At 46.5% G+C, this 21,112-nt stretch overlaps 1 protein-coding gene across 1 annotated transcript in view; it reads left to right on the forward strand.

Annotated features, from left to right (window-relative positions):
* C7H2orf80 (chromosome 7 C2orf80 homolog) overlaps nt 1-21,112 on the forward strand; it is a 513,500-nt gene that overhangs the window by 257,573 nt on the left and 234,815 nt on the right. The window contains exon 3 of the mRNA XM_077274320.1: nt 2,156-2,237. Coding sequence (XP_077130435.1) covers nt 2,156-2,237 — 82 coding nt within the window. The remainder of the gene's footprint in view (nt 1-2,155; nt 2,238-21,112) is intronic.

The following is a 21,112-nucleotide window of genomic DNA, read 5'->3' on the forward strand; positions in this document are numbered from 1 at the left end:
CCACATACTATATAACACAGCCCGCATAGTGTATAACACAGCCCACGTAGTATATAGCATAGCCACGTAGTATGTAACACAGCCCGCATACACAGCCACGTAGTATACAGCACAGCCTGCCTAGTATATAGCACAGCCCGCGAAGTATATAACAAAGCCCGCATAGTATATAACACAGCCACGTAGTATACAGCACAGCCCGCATAGTATATAGCACAGCCATGTAGTATGTAACACAACCCACATATTATATAGCATAGCCACGTATGTAACACAGCCCGCATAGTATATAGCACAGCCATGTAGTATGTAACACAGCCCGCATAGTATATACCACAGCGCACATAGTATGTAACACAGCTCGCATAGTATACAGCACAGCCACGTAGTATGTAACACAGCCCGCATAGTATATAACAGCCAAGTAGTATGTAACACAGTCCACGTAGTATATAGCACAGCCCGCATAGTATATAACAAGGCCCGCATAGTATATAACACAGTCACGTAGTATACAGCACAGCCCGTGTAGTATATAGCACAGCCACGTAGTATGTAACACAGCCCACATAGTATATAGCATAGCCACGTATGTAACACAACCCGCATAGTATATAACACAGCCACGTAGTATGTAACACAGTCCGCATAGTATATAGCACAGCCACGTAGTATGTAACAGCCTGTGCATAGTATATAACACAGCCACGTAGTATGTAACACAGCTTGCATCTCCCCCCGAAAAGGGCCCCACAGTCCAGTACTCACGGTTATAGTAAAAAAAAGCAACACTCCTCACCTGTCCTCGTGCCCGCTCTGCTCCCTGCTCCTGTCTCAGCGGCTGCACTGCCTGGCACACAGTGAGTGCGCGATGACGTCAGGGAGAGTGGGGAATGATGGGAGAGGGAGCGTCAGGTGAACCTCTCTCCTCCATCATTGCTTTGAACTGTACCGGCAGACACCGGTAAAGTGCAATGTGGCGAGAGAGCTGGCACTGGTGGCAGGCGGGCCCCCCTGCCTCACGGGGCCCCAAATTGGCTGCGTGATGTGCCACTAGCTGGGGGCCCCTGGGGGAGTGGGGGCCCTAGGCAGCTGCCTGCCCCTAACGCCGGCACTGCCTGCAGGGGTCCCCGAGCCTCCGGGCCCTGGTGCAACCGGTTGAACCGACGGTATGTCCGCCCATGCTTGTATGCCTCTCCACGTCTCTGTCTAACCATTAGACGACCAGGTGTTGATCTGGGGATGCTTCAGCAAGGCTGGAATTGGACAGGTTAATCTTTGTGAAGGACGTATGAATCAAGCCGCATACAAGGTTATTGTGGAAAAACAGTTGATTCCTTCTGCTTAGGCAATGTTCCCCAACTCTGAGGACTTTTTTTTCCAGTAGGACAATGCGCCATGCCACACAGCTAGGTCAATCAAGGTGTGGATGAAGGACCACCACATCAAATCCATGTCATGGCCAGCCCAATCTTCAGACCTGAACCCCATTGAAAACCTCTGGAATGTAATCAAGAGAAAGATTGATAGTCACAAGCCACCAAACAAAGAAGAATTGCTTAAATTTTTGCACCTGTAGGGGGATAAGGTCACCTAAAAGCAGTGGAAAACATGCCAAGACGCGTGAAAGCTGTGATTAAAAATCATGGTTATTCCACAAAATATTGATTTCCGAACTGTTCCTGAGTTAAAACATTAGTATTGTTGTTTTTAAATGATTATGAACTTGTTTTTTTTTGTTGCATTATTTGAGGTCTGCAAGCAATGCATTTTTTTGTTATTTTGACCATTTCTCATTTTCAGAAAATAAATACAAAATGTATTGCTTGGAAATTCGGAGACATGTCAGTAGTTTATAGAATAAAAGAACAATTTACATTTTACTCAAAAATAATATACCTATATATACCTATATAATATATATAGAGAAAAATCAGACAAACTGAAAATTTTGCAGTGGTTTCTTAATTTTTGCCAGAGCTGTATATCATCATATGCATATCTGTCAGTCCAGTGTTTATCAAGAATATCATACCTTCAAGAAATTGAATAGAGGCTGATCACCAATCATATACCAGTAAATTTTGATCCTATTTAGTTACTTAAGTGATTGAATATACCTAATTCCAAATATTCTTTGATTTTTATTCCAAAGGGGAGACTATGTTAGCACAACACTTCGAGAAAAGGAGTTTGACCCAAAAGGAAGAAGGCAGTCCTCATCTTTAGATGACCTGGTAAAAATCAACATCTAACTTTTAGGACATGGTCACACAAGAGTTTTTCTTATGTGAATTCTTCTTGCAGAGAAATCTATATTAAAAAAACGCTTTAAAAACTATGTTTTTGGCGTGGATTTTTGGAGAGTATTGGACATAGTTTCTGTGTATGTAGCAGCTTCAGTTGATTCAGAAATCAAATTTGGAGTGTTTTTCCGAGCAGAATAGCGTGAAAAATTCATATGTGGAAAAAAAACATGTGGAAAGAAAAATCATAACATTGTTTTCTCTAGGTGTGTTCTACCAAATGAAAAGAATTAGAAGCTTATTCAAATAGGATTTTAAGTGGTTTTCACATGGAGTAGAATCTGCTTAAAAATCCATGTTAAATCTGATATTACTGTTGTTTTTTTGTTCTGCTTTTCATACTTCGCGCTAAAAATATTTGTCCTATTTAGTCTTACTATTTAATTAAGCCCAAGTACTGCTAGAAGGAAACAAAATTCCATTATAACCTGTAAAATGAGATGGCAGAATTTAAAGGGAATCTGTCAGTAGGATCAACCGTCCTAAGCCGTCTATATCAGAATGTAGTTCATAGGAAGCTGAATAAAATGATACCTTGATATCTGTGATCCAATGCCTTATTTCAGAAAAATCCATGTTTTTCTTTTATTTAAATGACCTTTTCCATGCTGTAGGCCAGATACTGATCTGCATGAGAATCTGCCTCCAGAGATTATTTTAAATAAAAGGAGGAGTTACCAGTGTGAGGCATGAAACTAACACAAAATGACAGAACTGAACTTTGTCTTCTTGCAAACACAATTTTTGCAGCTCTTAAGCTCTGCTGTATTCTAACACTGGCTGACTGTGAGATGGATCCTGAATCACTGTGAGGAATCCGCAGATGCTTCAGGTATAATCACACACAATTCCCACTGGCAGTTCATTGTGTTTCCGGACAGTGAACTGTGGTGACCCCAATGATATCACCGCAGCACCTTGAGAATTTTCATAATGAGCTAGTGGTGATCTCATTGAGTTCATCGAGTCACTTACAGTGAACTGCCCGTGGCAACCATGGCTTCAGTGACCGGCGGTAACCTCTATGATGTCACCGCTCATCACTTAAGCTGAGCTTGCAGCAGATCATTGTATCCTGGTTTTAAACATGAACAGTCACATCATAGCACCGTTCATTTTGAAAATAATATGAGAGATGGATTACGGTGTGGGACAGTATGGATTATCTTCACGTTTGACAGGTGAGGGATATGGTTGGTTATTGATATCAGCTGACAATACAAAGCTAATATCGACCCCACAAATATTACCCCACTTGCCACCACACCAGGGAAAGTGGGAAGAGCGAGGCTAAGTGCTAGATATGGCACATTTTATGTATGTGAAACCTCTAGGGCTGCTGAGGGCTGATGTTGGTAGCCTGGTAGGGGGGGAAAGATCTCTGGCCCCTTGTTGGTTTGAATTTATAGGGGGACCGTTTGTCATTTTTTTTCTAGGGTCCCTGTTAATTCACCAGTAAAGACTTAGCAAACAGCTGTGAGCTGTTATTAGTAGCCTGGAAACCTTTTGGGATATTGTTCTTTTTCCCAGATGATTAACATCAGCCCCCATGCATGGGCCTTCCCTATTCCGGATATGAAAATTACATGCGAGCCCACCCCATTTTTTAATGTATTTCTTTATTTTACATAGAATGTACACAGAGGGTGCTGAATACAACTCCCATCATTGTCACCTGGTCGCACTCATCTCAAGGAGACCAAGTGATAATTAATAGAATGCTTTCCACAGCCAGCGCCTGAGAATAGCGAGAACTGTACCGTGAGAACTGGCATCCTTCCCAGATGCCAGTACGTGTCACGCTGATGACATGCACATTTTAACCATGGTGCTGATAAAAAAATTGACATGCCTGCTGGTTTTTCATACAGACACAAAGTCTGTGTAAAAAAACCTGACATGTGTGCACCACCATTAACCCCTTAATCCCATATGACGTTCTAGCCCGTCGAGGTGACCAGGGACTTAATTCCCAGTGACGGGATAGTACGTCATAGGCGATCGGCCGCGCTCACGGGAGGATTGCGGCCGATCGCCGCCGGGTGTCAGCTGATTATTACAGCTGACATCTGGCACTATGTGCCAGGAGCAGTCACGGACCGCTCCTGGCACATTAACCCCCGGCACACTTTGATCAAACATGATCGCAGCATTCTGGCGGCATAGGGAAGCATCGCGCAGGGAGGGGGCTCCCTGCATACTTCCCTGAGACCCTCGGAACAACGGAATGTAATTGTAATCAAAATGGCCGCGGGGCTCCTTCCGGGTCCTGCAGGGAGGTGGCTTGCAAGTGCAGCGCCCCAGAGTCCTGGTCGTTGCAGTACTGTGGCTCCGCCACTATGGGGAGCTATGGTGCGTCTGATGGCACTGAAGGAGTTCATCTGATCAGGTATCACAGACACCAATACATTTCACAGCCGGGCCTCCGGGGGGAGCTAAGGGTTCTATTCACTAGGCCACTCCCCACCATAGTGGGTAAACTGGGGGTCAGGCAGGAAGTTAGATTAGAAAGCTGACTGGGTTGGAACCAGGCAACACCTTGTGGCAGAGGGTGTTGTGGGGGAAGATACAGTAGGGTCTCTGTCAGGGGTGGGATCCTGACAGAGGCTTGGCAACTTGAACGAACGTAAAGGGACCGTGCCTGCTCAGGATAGCGGCGGTGCCCAAGGAAGGATTAGAAGCGAGATAGATTGTGCTGAGTGAGAAACGAGATCAAGCAAAAGGAGAAATACCAGTAGGAGTCGTGCTGTAAGACCGAAGCAACATCCTACTGAGGCGCACTACCGGTGGCCGGAACGCCGAGGGAGTATCATAACATTCAGCTTCAAGCAATACTCCAAACAGCGGCAGGACAGTCAGTTTAAGGAGGGCTGTCTAACTTTAATCACCTATGCAGTCTTGGGGGGCAACTTGTGGAGAGGGGCGACTCTAGGGTCCCGGAAGAGCTCCGAGCCTACCCGTCAAACGGGTGCCGTCCCAACCAGAACACCAGGGAGGGACGGAGGATTAGCAGAACATCATCTAATCGAGCTGTGAGGGAACTTAAGAAACAGACACAACAGTTGTGGGGGACTTTCTGTAAGCACAGCAGGGAAGGACCACAACACCTAGCGCTAGCAGGAAGGCACAGATTTCCACCTGCTAAGAGAACTCTGGAGGTGCCATTGGGCCGGCCGGACTTGCGCAGCCTGGTTATCCGGATTCCGGACTGAGGACCCAGAAATCTTCAGTAAAGAGGTAAAGAGACTGCAACCTGGTGTCCTCGTTATTTACTGCACCGCACCACCACAGCCTCACCACCACTACCATCGACATCCGTCACATCATTCACTGTGCGCCCCTCAGCAGGGTCACGGATCGGGCCTAGCCACCGTGACAACCCCAGAGCAGAGACTCAGAGGCCCGGTACCGGGTAACCCTCGGCCCTGCGGCAGTGGGGGCGCTCCAACTTGGCGTCACGAACAGGATCTACTTAAGCCTGAAGAATCAGGTCATATGTGCCTTGGAACTGTGATTTGTTGTACTTGGACTGTACTTTATTGCAAAGACTGTGTGCTGCGCCATTTACCGCCAAAATCTGCCGCCATTACAGCGCTGAGGAGAGCGCAGGAGAAGAAGAGGGGCGTGGAGTGGGCGTAGGCAAGCTGAAGAGCGCGAAGAACAATGGCCGCCCAGTCTAAATATTTCTGCACCGTGAGGACGTGTCTGTCAGCAGCAGAGATCCGCCTCCTAATCCTCAATGGAGGGCGGAGGCCGAGAAAACGACACCGCCCACGAAGGAGAGAGCGGGAAAAAGACCAGGAAGTGACCCACGTGGAGGACGCTATGGCCAGCAGCTCCGAACCCGACAGTGGGGTTGAAGTGGAAGTCTCCCCCAACTACCCGGATGAGCACAGCAGCCCGTTCTCCATGGACAGCACTGAACTTCTGCAGGTCGAGATGGAGAACCTGATCGACCAACTCCTCCAACTGAATGTGAAGGCCCAGGCTCCGCACCAGGCGGCGCCGGAAGAAGGTCCTCAGGCGCCGGATCCTGCACCGTTACTGGAGCAGCCGCTGAGGTCCTCGCTGACCCCGCCGGAGGAACCCGCCGCGGAGGAGGAACCTGCATCGGCTGGTGAGTCCGCCGACCCCGTCCCGCTGGCCGAGGGTTTGCTGGTGGGTCCCGTAGCAGCACCACCTCTCCCGGGAACCCGTAGACTCCAGCGCCTGCTACCATGGGAGGAAGCCACGGGCATGGAACACCGTATGCGAGCCCAAATCACCCCTACTCCCCTGCGGTGTGAGGTCCACGCGGAGCGCACAGTGTGCCGCTGGGTGAACCCCGGATCCAATCTTATGGGGTTCCCCGGGGTGGAGACCCAGGAGGGAGAGATGGTGCAGGCCCTAAGCTGGGGAGAATATCAGGCCCAGCTAGAGCAGCAGTGGAAGGAACAAGAAAAAAAGTACCAGGCCGGGCTGGAGGCCTACCATCGGAAAGACTTGGCGGTCAAGGACCGGGCCCGCAAGGACCCCACTGCTCACCAGGCCCTGCGCAGGCAGGGCATCATCACCACCTTTAAGCTTCGTGGGGGCTGGGGCTTTATCAAAGAACCGGGTCTGTATGCGGAGGTGTTTGTGAACCGGAGGGATGTTGAGTCGCACCTCAGGGAGGGCCCCCCAGGCCGGGATCTCTATCCGGGGGATGAAGTCTCATACACCAGGCACTTTGGGGAAAAAGGGTGGTTTGCCCTGAATGTCCATAAGGAACCAACTCCTGCGATGCCTCCGATTAGGGTGCCAGTAAAGCTGACCCCTGTAGCAAAGGTGTCCCCCTGCGGTCAGCCCGTGGTCGTGGCCAGGACCACCGAAGACACCCCCACGTGCACTATGGTCAAGACCACGACATGCAGCATTGTCACCTCCACCACCCTCGTGGCCAAGGAGGCACCTCTCTCGGAGGATGGTGCCCGTGCTGCTGTGGAGCTGAAGACTGTGGGTACACAGACCCCCAGATGGGACGACAGACCCCCTTATGCAGTACCAGGTGGCTCGCAATACCCAAAGGGGTTACCTCCGCTGGTGCTGCCTCCTGGGTGGTTTGAGTAAATGTCTCCGTATTCTGAATATGTAAATAGTTACTGTTCTCTTATGTTGCTGCTAAAACCCATCCAGGGTTAACTCTTAAGGGGATCCTTTTTGTTGACCCGGGATCCCTATTGTTTTGTTTGTTTTTCTAGTTTTGCACAAGTTTTCAGAACTGCCGCAATCATGAACAGTGCATGATACAAACTTTTTGTACATAGTTTGCACCTTATTAAAGGTGCTCCCTACTGGTTTTACTTAAAGAAGGACTCTTTGTGAAGATACCACACTGGAACCTTTGCTGAGTATGGACTGGTAGCTTGAGAACATATGCTACCTCATAGAGACTTGGTCCCCTCTTAAAGGGGATGTTCACCTGTTGCACTTAAAAGAATGGCATTGCTTTAAGACTGAGAGATAGCAATGATGTTTTGATAAAGAGAACGTGATGATAATGTTTATGTGAGAAAGTTATACGTACCCAACTAGTTAATTGTAAAGAAATGCTGATGATGTTCCCAGAAAGAAAGTGAAAGCTAGAAGAAGGATGCAGTGGGCCCGTAGGGGTAGACGTGGTGTCCAGTATGCATGTTAGTGAGAAAGATAATGAGAAGGTTTAATGTTCGATATAAATTGTTTTTGATAATGTTGATAGATAATGGGGATAGAAGGTGAACCCTGAGTCCTCAGAGGAGTCATGTAAAAATGGCTCGGTGCTCTTAAACTGAAAGTAATGTTATGCTCTATACTGTGTATAGTAGTTGAAAAGGCAGTAGGCCCGGGCTGAACGGGGCGGTCCTGCATAGAAAGGAGAGGCAGTAGGTCTGGTGCCGTTAGGACAGGCGGTCCTGCAGATTTAAAGAAGGAGAATGAAAAAGTTAAATTGCCTTATAATGTGATTATAAGAAGGTCTTTAGTGGATTCAGAGTGTATGTCCTTAAAGGCAATGTTAAATTATTGTTCAACAATTTTGCACTTAGTAGAATACCCGGTTGGGTAAGAAAAGTTAATTATAGCATGTTGCTATGATATCTAACCATGTTTGCAACGTTCAAGTGTCCTCACCTCCCATAAAGGGAAGCTCTGTTTAAGTATACTTATTGTTATTGCACTCAACAAAACTGTATGTCTTTTTGCTAACTTGTATTGTTGTTTTCTTCTCAGTCCCGGAGTACTGTGTTTAACCAGGGGGGAGTGCAGCGCCCCAGAGTCCTGGTCGTTGCAGTACTGTGGCTCCGCCGCTATGGGGAGCTATGGTGCGTCTGATGGCACTGAAGGAGTTCATCTGATCAGGTATCACAGACACCAATACATTTCACAGCCGGGCCTCCGGGGGGAGCTAAGGGTTCTATTCACTAGGCCACTCCCCACCATAGTGGGTAAACTGGGGGTCAGGCAGGAAGTTAGATTAGAAAGCTGACTGGGTTGGAACCAGGCAACACCTTGTGGCAGAGGGTGTTGTGGGGGAAGATACAGTAGGGTCTCTGTCAGGGGTGGGATCCTGACAGAGGCTTGGCAACTTGAACGAACGTAACGGGACCGTGCCTGCTCAGGATAGCGGCGGTGCCCAAGGAAGGATTAGAAGCGAGATAGATTGTGCTGAGTGAGAAACGAGATCAAGCAAAAGGAGAAATACCAGTAGGAGTCGTGCTGTTAGACCGAAGCAACATCCTACTGAGGCGCAGTACCGGTGGCCGGAACGCCGAGGGAGTATCATAACATTCAGCTTCAAGCAATACTCCAAACAGCGGCAGGACAGTCAGTTTAAGGCGGGCTGTCTAACTTTAATCACCTATGCAGTCTTGGGGGGCAACTTGTGGAGAGGGGCGACTCTAGGGTCCCGGAAGAGCTCCGAGCCTACCCGTCAAACGGGTGCCGTCCCAACCAGAACACCAGGGAGGGACGGAGAATTAGCAGAACATCATCTAATCGAGTTGTGAGGGAACTTAAGAAACAGACACAACAGTTGTGGGGGACTTTCTGTAAGCACAGCAGGGAAGGACCACAACACCTAGCGCTAGCAGGAAGGCACAGATTTCCACCTGCTAAGAGAACTCTGGAGGTGCCATTGGGCCGGCCGGACTTGCGCAGCCTGGTTATCCGGATTCCGGACTGAGGACCCAGAAATCTTCAGTAAAGAGGTAAAGAGACTGCAACCTGGTGTCCTCGTTATTTACTGCACCGCACCACCACAGCCTCACCACCACTACCATCGACATCCGTCACATCATTCACTGTGCGCCCCTCGGCAGGGTCACGGATCGGGCCTAGCCACCGTGACAACCTGAGAGCAGAGACTCAGAGGCCCGGTACCGGGTACCCCTCGGCCCTGCGGCAGTGGGGGCGCTCCACAAGCGTCTGCTGAGAGCAGGCGCCGGCAAGCCTCCTGCACTGCCTGTCAGATCGCTCATCTGATACAGTGCTTTGCAAAGTGTCAGATCAGCGATCTGACACTATAGCATGATGTCCCACCCTGGGACAAAGTAAAAAAGTTTAAAAAAAAAATATTTACCTGTGTAAGAAAAAAAAAACCTACATAAAGAAAAACATTTTTTTTCCAATAATTACATTTCATTATCTAAATAATAAAAAAATAAAAGTACACATACTTAGTATTGCCGCGTCCATAATGACCAGACCTATAAAACTGTGCTACTACTTAACCCTTTCAGTGAACACCATAAAAAAAGAGGCAAAAAACAATATTATTATACTGCCGAACAAAAAGTGGAATAACACGCGATCAAAAAGACGGATATACATAAACATGATATCGCTGAAAACATCATCTTGTCTCGCAAAAAACGAGCTACCATACAACATCATCAGCAAAAAAATAAAAAAGTTATAGTCCTCAGAATAAAGCGATGCAAAAATAATTATTTTTTATATAAAATAGTTTTTATTGTATAAAAGCGCCAAAGCATAAAAAAAGTAATCGTACTAACATGAAGAATAAAACTTCTTTATCAATTTTACCAAACGCGGAACGGTATAAACACCCCCCCAAAAGAAATTCATGAATTTTTGGTCATTCTGCCTAACAAAAATCAGAATAAAAAGCGATCAAAAAATGTCACGTGCCTGGAAATAAAACCAATACAAACGTCAACTCGCCCCGCAAAAAACAAGACCTCACATGACGCTGTGGACCAAAATATGAAAAAATTATAACTCTCAAAATGTGGAGACACAAAAATTGTTTTTTGCAATAAAAAACATCTTTTCGTGTATGAAAGCTGCCAATCATAAAAATCCACTAAAAAACCCGCTATAAATAGTAAATCAAACCCACTTCATCATCCCCTTAGTTGGCGAAAAATAATAAAATTTAAAAAATGTATTTATTTCCATTTTCCCATTAGGGTTAGGGTTAGGGTTGGGGCTAAAGTTAGGTTTAGGGTTGGGGCTAAAGTTAGGGTTAGGGCTACAGTTAGGATTGGGGCTAAAGTTAGGGTTAGGGTTGTGGTTAAAGTTAGGGTTAGGGTTGGGGCTAAAGTTAAGGTTAGAGTTGGGGCTAAAGTTAGGGCTAGGGCTGTGGCTAAAGTTAGGGTTAGGATTGGGGCTAAAGTTAGGGTTAGGGCTATAGTTAGGGTTGGGGCTAAAGTTAGGGTTGGGGCTAAATTTAGGGTTGGGGCTTAAGTTAGGGTTAGGGTTCGGGTTAAAGTTAGGGTTAGGGTTGGGGCTAAAGTTAGGGTTAGGGTTTGGATTACATTTACGGTTGGGATTAAGGTTGGAATTAGGGTTAGGGGTGTGTCAGGGTTAGGGATATGATTAGGGTTATGGTTAGGATTACGGTTAGGGGTGTGTCGGAGTTAGGGGTGTGGTTAGGGTTGGGATTAGGGTTAGGAGTGTGTTGGGGTTAGGGGTGTGTTGGGGTTAGGGGTGTGGTTAGGGTTGGGATTAGGGTTAGGGGTGTGTTTGGGCTAGGGTTGGAGTTAGAATTGTGGGCTTTCCACTGTTTAGGCACATCAGGGGCTCTCCAAATGCGACATGGCGTCCGATCTCAATTCCAGCCAATTCTGCGTTAAAAAAGTAAAACAGTGCTCCTTCCCTTCTGAGCTCTCCCGTGCGCCCAAACAGGGGTTTCTCCCAACATATGTGGTATCAGCGTATTTAGGACGAATTGGACAACAACTTTTGGGGTCCAAATTCTCTTGGTACCCTTGGGAAAATAAAAAATTGGGGGCTAAAAAATCATTTTTGTGGGAAAAAAATGTTTTTTATTTTCTCGGCTCTGTGTTATAAATAGTGTTGAGCATTCCGATACTGCAAATATCGGGTATCGGCCGATATTTGCTGTATCGGAATTCCGATACCGAGTTCCGATATTTTTGCGATATCGGAAATCGGAAACAGAAGTGTGCGGTACGTATGGTTCCCAGGGTCTGGAGGAGAGGAGACTCTCCTTCAGGCCCTGGGATCCATAATCATGTAAAAAATAAATAATAAAAATAAATAATATTGATATACTCACCCTCGGACGGCCCCTGGCTCTTAGCGGTGCCTCCTTTCCTAAGAATGCAGGGAGTGAAGGACCCTCGATGACGTCGCGGCTTGTGATTGGTCGCGTGAGCGGTCACATGAGCGGTCGCGTGACCAATCACAAGCCGCGACGTCATCAAAGGTCCTTCACTCTGCATTCTTAGGAACAGAGGCAGACGCTTGGACGGGTGAGAGCCGGGGCCGTCGGAGGGGTGAGTATATCAATATTTTTTATTTTTATTCTTTATTTTATACATGAATATGGATCCCAGGGCCTGAAGGAGAGTTTCCTCTCCTTCAGACCCTGGGAACCATTCCGATATTTTGTGTCCCATTGATATGCATTGGTATCGGGTATCGGTATCGGCGATATCCAATATTTTTGGGATATCGGCCGAACCAATCCGATACCGATACCTTTGCATATCGGAAGGTATCGCTCAACACTAGTTATAAACAATAGTGAAACACTTGGGGGTTCAAAGTTCTCACAACACATCTAGATAAGTTCCTAGGGGGGTCTAGTTTCCAATATGGGGTCACTTGTGGGGGGTTTCTACTGTTTAGGTACATCAGGGGCTCTGCAAATGCAACGTAATGCCTGCAGACCAATCCATCTAAGTCTGTATTTTAAACGGCGCTACTTCCCTTCTGAGCTCTACCATGCACCCAAATGGGGGTTCCCCCCCACATATGGGGTATCAGCGTACTCTGGACAAATTGGACAACAACATTTGCAGTCTAGTTTCTCCTGATACCCTTGGGAAAATACAAAACTGGGGGCTAAAAAATAATTTTTGTGGAACAAAAAAAGATTTGTTATTTTCACGCTCAGTGTTATAAACTGTAGTGATACAGTTGGGGGTTCAAAGTTCTCACAACACATGTAGATAAGTATCTTGAGGGTCTAGTTTCCAGTTTGGGGTCACTTCTGTGGGTTTTCTACTGTTTAGGTACATCAGGGGCTCTGCAAATGCAATGTGATGCCTGCAGACCAATCCGTCTAAGTCTGCATTCCAAAAGGCGCTCCTTCCCTTCCAAGCTCTGCCATGCACCCAAATGGTGGTTCCCCCCACATATGGGGTATCAGCATACTCAGGACAAATTGGACAACAACTTTTGGGGTGTCCAATTTCTCCTGTTACCCTTGGGAAAATACAAAACTTGGGGCTAAAAAATAAGTTTTGTGGAAAAAAAAAAGAATTTTTATTTTCACGGCTCTGCGTTATAAACTGTATTGAAACAGTTGGGGGTTCAAAGTTCTCACAACACATCTAGATAAGTTCCTTAGGGGGTCTGCTTTCCAAAATGGTGTCACTTGTGGGAGGTTTCCACCATTTAGACACATCAGGGGCTCTCAAAATGCTACATGGCGTCCTATCTCAATTCCAGTCAATTTTGCATTGAAGTCAAACGGCGCTCCTTCCCTTTCGAGCTCTGCCATTCGCTCAAACAGTGGTTTACCCCCACATATGGGGTATCAGTGTACTCAGGACAAATTGCACAACAACTTTTTGGGTCCAATGTTTTCTATTACCCTTGGGAAATTAAAAAATTGTGGGCGTAAATATCATTTTGGTGAAAAAATATGATTTTTTATTTTTACGGCTCTACATTATAAACTTCTGTGAAGCACTTGGTGTGTCAAAGTGCTCACCACACATCTACATAAGTTTCTTAGGGGGTGTACTTTCCAAAATGGTGTCACTTGTTGGAGGTTTCAATGTTTAGGCACATCAGGGGCTCTCCAAACGTGACATGCCATCCTATCTCAATTCCAGTCAATTTTGCATCGAAAAGTCAAACGACGCTCCTTCCCTTCTGAGCTCTGCCATGCACCCAAACAGTGGTTTACCCCCACACATGGGGTATCAGTGTCATGTTGGATGCTGTTCATACTAGGGCGTTCGACAGACAGTGGTAATTCCGCTTTTGTCCACTATGCGCTCAGTGGCGTCGGCTAGACTTTGTCTAGCTGGTCCGGGGTTAATTTAGCTGGTGCTAGGATTGGAAGCTGGGTCACGCCCACTGCCTTTAAATTGTTCTTCTGAACATTGGGCGTCGACGATTATAGCTTCTGTCTTGTGCTTGGTTATCTCGGTCTGGAGTGGTGGTCTAGGAAAAGGAGTATCGTATCTGGTGGTGTATATTTCCCTTTGTCATAATTTCCTCCTTCCTATATTTGTATTTGTTTTGCCCTGTGCATTTATTGTGTATTCCTGAGTGACTGCGGCGTGGTGTATATTTTCCATTATCCCTGTCTGTGCTAACTGTAGGTATTGGTTAGTGGTCTCTTCACTGGGTGGTGGGTGGAGGTTTCAGCCTAGGGTTGAAACAGGAGAGAGGGTGAGGGTGGAGGCCCAGACATGCACACCATCAGTGTAAACTCTGGGAGAGGGTCAGTCAGGGTTTCCCTGAGTTGAGGGAAATTGCAGGGGCCTAGGTTATTAGCTCTTGCCTACCTAGGCTTCCCGTGACATTATAATCGGCCAACATTATTTGAATTCCATGGATTCCATGACTTCCGTAACCCGCCAGTTGAGGGCGCTGTTGCTACAGGTCACTGAGTTGAGGGGGGCAGTGCAGCAACAGGGACTAGCAGTATCTAATGTGCAAGCTGGAGCAGCAGGTAGAGTTGCTGAGCCTAAGTTTCCTCTGCCTGAAAGGTTTGCTGGGGAACGCAGTAAATTTGTTACTTTTCGGGAAGCTTGCAAACTTTATTTTCGTATGCGCCTGATCTCCTCAGGTAATGAGGCTCAGCGTGTGGGTCTGGTGTTGTCATTACTAAACGGGGATCCTCAAGCATGGGCGTTTTCTTTACCTTCTGATTCTGCTGCATTTAACTCAGTGGAGAGTTTTTTTCTGCTCTTGGAGACATTTACGATGATCCTGACAGAATGGCTCTAGCAGAATTTAAGATACACACTATTCGACAGGGGGAGCGTGTTGCAGAGGATTACTGTTCTGAATTTCACCGCTGGGTGGTCGACACTCAGTGGAATGATCCCGCGCTGCGGAGTCAGTTTATTCATGGGGTTTCTGAAAGGGTTAAAGAAGCCCTCCTGATGTACGAGGCTCCTGCTTCTCTGGATTCCGCTATGAGTCTTGTTGTCCGCATTGATTGCCATTTGCGTCAGGGGGAGCCTGAGACACCGCCTATGGGAGAAGGTGTAGCTTCACGTGAGGTTGCTGCAGGTGAGCCCTCGGAGCCTGTGCAAATCTCAGGGGTGTCACATGTTAAGCATCGAGCCCCTGTGCTCAAGAAGCAGGGAGCCTGTTTTTACTGTGGTAAAACTGGTCATTTTGTTAACATTTGTCCTCTGCTGTCTAAGGAAAAACGCAACAGCGGAAAACTTCTAAGCTCATAGGGTGTGGAGGAGACCAATCTGAGCTTATGCATATCCTCTATGGTGGTTTCTCAATGCATGCTCCCTGCCAAAGTTATTATCGCTGGCAGAGAGCTGCCAATCACTGTTTTTGTGGATAGTGGTTCTGCCACAAATCTCATTGATGAGGAGTTTGCGCACACAGCAGGTTTTGAGATTGAAAAACTGCCTCATCCTATCCGCGTGGTCACCATCAATGCAGCTCCTCTCTCACAGGGGGAGATTACTGAGTTTGTGGCTGAGGTGAAACTCCACATTGGGGTTCTACATTTCGAGCAGGTGACATGTAAGAATCTTCCTGCACAGGTGGTTTTGGGTTTCCCATGGTTGTCTATGCACAACCCGGTTATCGATTGGAAAACTCAGGACATAATTCAGTGGAGCGAATTCTGCCAGGAGAATTGCCTGGCCACATGTGTGTCTGCTGTGACTTCAAGCGTTCCTGAGTCACTTCATGATTTTGCGGATGTGTTCTCTGAGAAGGGTTGTTCAGAGTTGCCACCACATCGCTCCTATGACTGTACTATCAGGTTTAAACCAGGGGCCAAATTGCCTAAAGCAAGGATGTTTAACATCTCCGGTCCGGAGCGACAAGCGTTAAAGGATTACATTGCAGACAGTTTGAGCAAAGGGCACATCAGGCCTTCATCCTCGCCTGTGGCAGCGGGGTTCTTCTTCGTTAAGAAGAAAGATGGCGGACTACGCCCGTGTCTGGATTTCAGGGAGTTGAATCAGATTACGGTTCGTGATCCATACCCTATGCCACTGATACCAGATTTGTTCAACCAGGTGGCTGGTGCTAAGTGGTTTACCAAGCTTGACCTCAGGGGGGCGTATAACCTCATAAGAGTCCGTCAGGGTGATGAGTGGAAGACGGCTTCTAATACCCCTGCGGGTCATTTTGAAAATTTGGTGATGCCATTTGGGTTGACAAATGCACCAGCAGGGTTCCGACATTTCATAAATGATGTGTTCTCGCATGTTTTGGGGAAATTCGTTATTGTATACCTGGATGACATTCTCATATATTCTTGTGACCGTGATACTCATTTAGATCATGTCAGGCAGGTGTTACAGCTTCTCCGTGAGAATAAGCTCTATGCAAAACTTGAGAAATGTGTATTTTCGGTTCAGGAGTTGCCTTTCTTGGGTTATATTGTGTCAGCTTCTGGGTTTAAAATGGACACCGCTAAGGTGCAAGCGGTGTTGCGTTGGGAACGGCCTGATAACCTGAAAGCACTTCAGCGGTTCCTTGGGTTTTCTAACTACTATAGGAAGTTTATCAAGGATTTTTCTATCGTTGCTAAACCACTAACAGACATGACTAAAAAGGGTACCAATTTCTCTGTTTGGCCTGAGGCCGCTGTATGCGCATTTGAATTTCTTAAGAACAGTTTTGTTTCGGCCCCCATTCTTGTGCAGCCAGACGTATCGAAACCTTTTGTTGTGGAAGTTGATGCGTCTGAGATTGGTGTGGGGGTGGTGTTGTCACAAGGCTCATCCTTGAGCGATTTGCGTCCTTGCACCTATTTCTCCAAGAAACTGTCGTCTGCCGAATGTAACTACGATATTGGCAACAGGGAGTTGTTGGCAATCAAGTTGGCCTTTGAGGAATGGCGACACTTCTTGGAGGGGTCGGTTCATCAGGTTACTGTAATTACCGACCATAAGAATTTGCTTTATTTGGAGTCTACCAAGCGTCTATCTCCCAGGCAGGCTCACTGGGCATTGTTTTTCACGCGGTTCAACTTTGTTGTCACTTACAGACCTGGGTCTAAAAACACTAAGGCGGATGCTCTGTCCAGGTGTTTTCCGGGGGGAGAACCTCGGGAAGATCCGGTACCCATCCTCCAAAAGGGTGTTGTGGTTTCGGCTCTCACAACCGAGGTTGAGGCTGAGATTACCGAGGCTCAGGAGGAGGTACATCTGAGCTTCCCATCAACAAATCGTTTGTACCGCTTCATCTCCGCTTAAAGGTTTTGGCGGAGCATCATGATGCTATCCTGGCTGGCCACCCAGGGGTCAGGGGTACTTTGGAGTTGGTGTCACGTCAGTTTTGGTGGCCCAAAATCTGACAGGACGTGGTCTCATACATGTCAGCTTGCACCACGTGCGCTAGGGCTAAGACGCCCCGTTTCCATCCTGTTGGCACACTACTTCCTCTCGAGGTACCTAGTAAGCCATGGACGGAGATCTCCATGGATTTTATCACTGATGTGCCCTCCTCAGCTGGGAACACGGTCATTTTGGTGATTGTTGATCGGTTCTCAAAAATGTCGCACTTTGTGTCTTTGTCTTCATTGCCTAACGCTAAGACTCTGGCTCAGGTATTTGTGCAGGAGGTGGTCAGACTTCATGGGGTTCCATCTGACATCGTTTCTGATAGAGGTACTCAGTTTGTGGCAAAATTTTGGAAAGCGTTTTGCTCACGGCTGGGGATCAAGTTGTCTCATTCTTCGGCATTTCATCCTCAGTTAAATGGTCAGACCAAGCGTATGAACCAAAATTTGGAGCAGTACTTACGCTGCTTTGTTTCTGATAACCAGGAGCAGTGGTCGACATTCCTTCCTTTGGCTGAGTTTGCCATCAATAATCACCGCCAGGAGTCTTCTGGGGAGTCTCCGTTTTTTTGTGTTTATGGGCTACATCCTCAATTTTGTACTTTGAGTCAGGGGGGCTCTTCCGGCGTCCCGGAGGAAGACCAGTTAGGAGCACAATTGTCATCAGTCTGGAGGAGAGTTAAACAGCGCTTGCTGAGTGTGGGTGCTAGGTACAAACGTATGGCTGACAGTAGGCGTGTGCCAGGTCCGGACCTGAGTGTGGATGTCTGGGTGTGGTTATCCACAAAAAACATAAGACTCAAAATACCATCCCTTAAATTGGGTCCTAGGTTTATTAGTCCATTTAAGGTCACCGCTGTCATTAACCCAGTAGCTTACCGTTTGGAGCTTCCTACGGTATATAAGATACACAACGTGTTCCACAGATCGTTGCTAAAAAAAGATGGTGGGTCTTGTGGACGCGACACCGATGCCTCCTCCAGTCTTGGTGGATGGTAATTTGGAATTTGAAGTCTCCAAGGTGGTTGACTCTTGTGTAGTGCGCCGCACCTTACAGTACTTGGTACACTGGCGTGGCTATGGGATGGAGGAGAGGACTTGGGTACCAGCCTCGGACATTCATGCGGATCAGCTGGTCAGTATGTTTCATCGCCGCCATCCGGACAAGCCGGGTCCTAAAAGTCGTGAGGGCCCTGGGGTCCCTCGTAGAAGGCGGGGTACTGTCATGTCGGACGCTGTTCATACTAGGGCGTTCGACAGACAGCGGTAATTCCGCTTTTGTCCACTATGTACTCAGTGGCGTCGGCTAGATTTTGTCTAGCTGGTCCGGGGTTAATTTAGCTGGTGCTAGGATTGGAAGCTGGGTCACGCCCACTGCCTTTAAATTGTTCTTCTGAACATTGGGCGTTGCCGATTATAGCTTCTGTCTTGTGCTTGGTTATCTCGGTCTGGAGTGGTGGTCTAGGAAAAGGAGTATCGTATCTGGTGGTGTATATTTCCCTTTGTCATAATTTCCTCCTTCCTATATTTGTATTTGTTTTGCCCTGTGCATTTATTGTGTATTCCTGAGTGACTGCGGCGTGGTGTATATTTTCCGTTATCTTTGTCTGTGCTAACTATGGGTATTGGTTAGTGGTCTCTTCACTGGGTGGTGGGTGGAGGTTTCAGCCTAGGGTTGAAACAGGAGACAGGGTGAGGGTGGAGGCCCAGACATGCACACCATCAGTGTAAACTCTGGGAGAGGGTCAGTCAGGGTTTCCCAGAGTTGAGGGAAATCGCAGGGGCCTGGGTTATTAGCTCTTGCCTACCTAGGCTTCCCGTGACAATCAGTGTACTCAGGACAAATTGTACAACAACTTTTGGGGTCCAATTTCTCCTATTACCCTTGGTAAAATAAAACAAATTGGAGCTGAAGTAAATTTTTTGTGAAAAAAAGTTAAATGTTATTTTTTTTTTAAATATTCCATAAATTCCTGTGAAACACCTGAAGGGTTAGTAAACTTCTTGAATGGGTTTTTCAGCACCTTGAGGGGTGCAGTTTTTAGCATGGTGTCACACTTGGGTATTTTCTATCGTATAGACCCCTCAAAGTTACTTCAAATGTGATGTAGTCCCTAAAAAAAATGGTGCTGTCAAAATGAGAAATTGCTGGTCAACTTTTAACAATTATAACTCCCTAACAAAAAAAAAAATTGGTTCCAAAATTGTGCTGATGTAAAGTAGACATGTGGGAAATGTTACTTATTAAGTATTTTGTGTGACATATCTCTGTGATTTAAGGGCATAAAAATTCAAAGTTGGAAAATTGCACAATTTTCTAAATTTTCACCAAATTTCAGTTTTTTTCACAAATAAACACAGGTAATATCAAATAAATTTTACCACTATCATGAAGTACAATATGTCATGAGAAAACATTGTCAGAATTATCAGAATCCGATGAAGCATTCCAGAGTTATAACCTCATAAAGGGACAGTGGTCAGAATTTTAAAAATTGGCCCCTTCATTAACGTGCAAACCACCCTTGGAGTTTAAGGGGTTAAATACAATAGGTATGCGTATGTCCACATTTGCTGTTGTTAAAACACGGAACTCATGCGAACTCATGCGGACATAAAAAATGGACGTGTGAAGGGAGCCTTACATAATGGGACATAATAAGAACATAATGGAGCTGATTAATTCACTTGAAAGACACCTCACATAATGAGTCACATGCAGGGGCGTAACAACCATGGTCGAGAACGGGCCTATGAAAGTGATGGGTCAGCCAACGCCTGCACAAACTTTAATTGGATGTGCGTCCTCGTACGCAGATTCAGCTAAAGTGTATTGCAGGGCAGAGACCCATCAAGTCTATGTGCCGCAATACATGCTGCTGGCCAATCAGAAGCCAGCAGCTGACATTGGCATACACGTGACTGAGGTAGCAAATGGCAATGATGTCATTCTCTCTCGTTGCCTGAAGTGAGCTGCAGGCTTCAGAATAGAATGCTTGGTGGTGAGGGAGCAGATGAGAGGTGAGTATAATTTTTTATTTGTTTTCTATGCATTAAAGAACAGCGGCAAAATGTGGTACATATATACCAGGAAGGGGCATACATATACCTGGTTGGGGCCCAGGATAAGGGACACATATACCAGGATCAGGGATGTATATATCAAGATGTGGCCCAGGACAAGAGACATATATACCAGTATGAGGGATATATAAAAGGATGAGGGATATATGTACCAGAATGGGGGATATACTGTACAGTATATACCAGGCTGGGGTCAGGAAGGGGAACATATATATCAGGATGGAGGGCATCTAACAGTATATACTGTACAAGGATTGTTTGGGGGTGGGGAGGGGCAGCCCAGTCCAAATTATGCACTGGGGCCCATGAGACTCTAGTTACCCCACTGATCACATGATTTGCAAATCAAACAAATATGCAGCAGAAAAACACACATGTAAAAACAACATTTAACTGAAAGAAAAAGCTATTAAAACATGCAACAATCGATATAGAACACCATTTTACGTGCTCATAGTAGTCATCTCACTAGAATTCACTAGGATAAAGAGAAATTGTAGTCAAACCCACAATTTACATGAAAAAATCTAAACAGGTAGACAGTGCCGGTCTTAATTTAAAAGGAACATCAGAAATAGTGTCCTGATCGGCCTCCACTGAGTCGGCGCGTAATGGCGGTCAATGATCTAGATGTTCTCGGCGGCCAGTGGGCCGTTGTCTGCAGAATAAAAAGGAAGAAGTTATGGAAGGGATGCAGGATCAGCATGTATAAATGAGCAATGTCCAG

Source organism: Ranitomeya variabilis, chromosome 7 (genome assembly GCF_051348905.1).
Source record: "Ranitomeya variabilis isolate aRanVar5 chromosome 7, aRanVar5.hap1, whole genome shotgun sequence".
NCBI lineage: Eukaryota > Metazoa > Chordata > Amphibia > Anura > Dendrobatidae > Ranitomeya > Ranitomeya variabilis.